Below are 2,372 nucleotides of genomic sequence, written 5' to 3' on the forward strand. Positions count from 1 at the left end.
CCCCCCCCCCCCCGCCGATGTAATCAGCAACACCTTCACAAGGGAGGGTTAGGGTCTCTGGAGGACACTGGAGTGACTCTCCCTTTCCTTCATTGTCCTCAGATGCCACTCAGATCACACAGGGGCCTCAGAGTGCAATCGAGAAGAAAGGCTCAAAAGTGACTTTCACGTGCAAGGCCTCCTTTGACCCCTCCTTGCAGCACAGCATCACCTGGCGAGGGGACGGTCGAAACCTCCAGGAGTTTGGGGACAGTGACAAGTGCGGGCCCAGCCCCAACCTGGGCCTGGTGGAAGGGGGCAGAGTGGGGAAAGCAGGATGTCCAAACCTCCTGGCCTCATGCATCGGGGAGCACTCTTGCATTGAGCAGGGAGGTTCTGGTGAGAGGGAGGGGAGGGGAACAGTACAAAAGGACAAGCATGCCCCCCCCGCCAGGTACTTCATAGAGGACGGGCGCCTGGTCATCCACAGTCTGGACTACAGTGACCAGGGCAACTACAGCTGTGTGGCCGGCACTGAGCTGGACGTGGTGGAGAGCAGGGCAGAGCTCCTGGTGGTGGGTGAGTCCTACAGTGGTGTTGGGCTCATAGCCCAGAGGCATGGGGGGGCACAGGTCCTCTTGAGCCGGGGAGCGGGGTGCTCAGCTGGCATGTGGCCCAGAGAGTCCACCCTCCGTGACCCTCAGGAGCCCGGGCCGGTGCCTCAGCCGGAGCTGTCTGACCGCCACCTGCTGAAGCAGAGCCAGGTGCGCTGTCTTGGAGCCCCGCCGCGACCATAACGCCCCATTGAGAGTAAGAGGCCGAGCGTGGCGTGCCCCCCCCGCCCTACTGCCACCCCGGTAGCCTTCCCTCCTTGTGGGACCGCCCTCCTCCTGGGCCCACGGCTCGTGACCGCCCCCTCACTGGGGCATGCACCTGTGTTTGGGGCTCACAGTTCCTCATGGGACTCTGAAGTTGCCTGTCGCCTTGGGCACTCCCTCCCCCACTCAGGAAGAGCCGGACTTGTCCCCCATTTACCTCCCCCATAAGCCACACGCCCAAATCACCGGTTCACTTCTTGGCAGAGTATGACATTGAATTTGAAGACAAGGAGATGGCGCCTCAGGAATGGTATAGTCTGGGCAAGGTGCCCGGGAACCAGACCTCCACCACCCTCAAGCTATCGCCCTATGTGCACTACACCTTTAGGGTTACTGCCATCAACAAATACGGCCCTGGAGAGCCCAGCCCAGCCTCTGAGACTGTGGTCACACCTGAGGCAGGTGAGCCACCTGTGGTACAAGGGAAAGAGGTGACCTGCCCGAGCCCCTCTGCTTCTAGGTTTCCAGTGGGAGTTGGGAGGCAGGGTTCTCTCAGAGCTTCTGGATCCTGGCTTCCGGGGCCAGAAAGGGCCCTTCATTCCTTGGGTCTTGGCCTTCACAGCGCGCGCAGTTTTGATGTGGTAACACATTACTTTCCAGCCCCAGAGAAGAACCCTGTGGACGTGAAGGGGGAAGGGAACGAGACCAGCAACATGGTCATCACTTGGAAGGTGAGGGGCCCCGGGCTGAGCATGCCCCAGGACATCAGGCCAGGATCCAGGTGTTGGCTGCTCCCCCTGGCTGTGCGAAGGGCCAGAGGATGATAGGAGATGAGACTGGGCTCGGGGGTGGGTCAAAGAAGGGGGGTGCTCTTGGCCGACCAGCTCCTCTTCTGCTTGCCTCCCTCTAGCCCCTTAGGTGGATGGACTGGAATGCCCCCCAGGTTCAGTACCGTGTCCAGTGGCGCCCTCAGGGGACTCGGGGTACCTGGCAGGAACAGATCGTGAGCGACCCCTTCCTGGTTGTGTCTAACACCTCCACCTTTGTGCCTTATGAGATCAAAGTCCAGGCCGTCAACAGCCAGGGCAAGGGCCCTGAGCCCCAGATTACCATTGGCTACTCGGGGGAAGACTGTGAGTATTGAGCTGGACTTGCCCACAGCGGGTGGAGACTGCATGCCCCTGCGAGGCCCCCACCCCTCCCTCCATGCTGGGGCTCTCAATAGAGCATTTCTTAGGAGTAAGGACGTTTTCTTCCATAAGCAAAGTGTCCTCATGAAAGTACAGAAGCTTATCATTGTTACCCTCTATTTTTCAAGTTGGCAGCTGGTGATTCCAATTGTGTCAGTCAGTGCTGTCTTTCCCCCAGTCCAGGATACAGTCCAGGATCCCCCATCAAGTCTAGTTGTTCTGCCCCTTTCCTTTCCTTGCATCTGGAACATTACCAGACATTAATTTTGATCACCTGGTCAAGATCTTTTCTCCTTGCAACGCGATGCGTATGCCCTGCCCCCCATATAGTATCTAAATCCATCTTCCTTCTGCAGGAGGGTTCTGGGCTGGCCTCTGGATGCCA

The 2,372-nt window shown here is 58.9% G+C and overlaps 1 protein-coding gene across 2 annotated transcripts in view; it reads left to right on the forward strand.

Moving 5' to 3' along the window:
• The window catches only part of L1CAM (L1 cell adhesion molecule), a 20,513-nt gene that overhangs the window by 11,573 nt on the left and 6,568 nt on the right, over positions 1-2,372 (forward strand). For both annotated transcript variants that reach the window (XM_040626975.1, XM_040626971.1), the window contains exons 12-13: positions 103-259; positions 434-558. In XM_040626975.1, the coding sequence (XP_040482909.1) occupies positions 103-259; positions 434-558 (282 nt within the window). The remainder of the gene's footprint in view (positions 1-102; positions 260-433; positions 559-2,372) is intronic.

The sequence above is a fragment of the Ursus maritimus genome (genome assembly GCF_017311325.1).
Source record: "Ursus maritimus isolate PB19 chromosome X unlocalized genomic scaffold, ASM1731132v1 scaffold_X1, whole genome shotgun sequence".
Taxonomy (NCBI): Eukaryota; Metazoa; Chordata; class Mammalia; order Carnivora; family Ursidae; genus Ursus; species Ursus maritimus.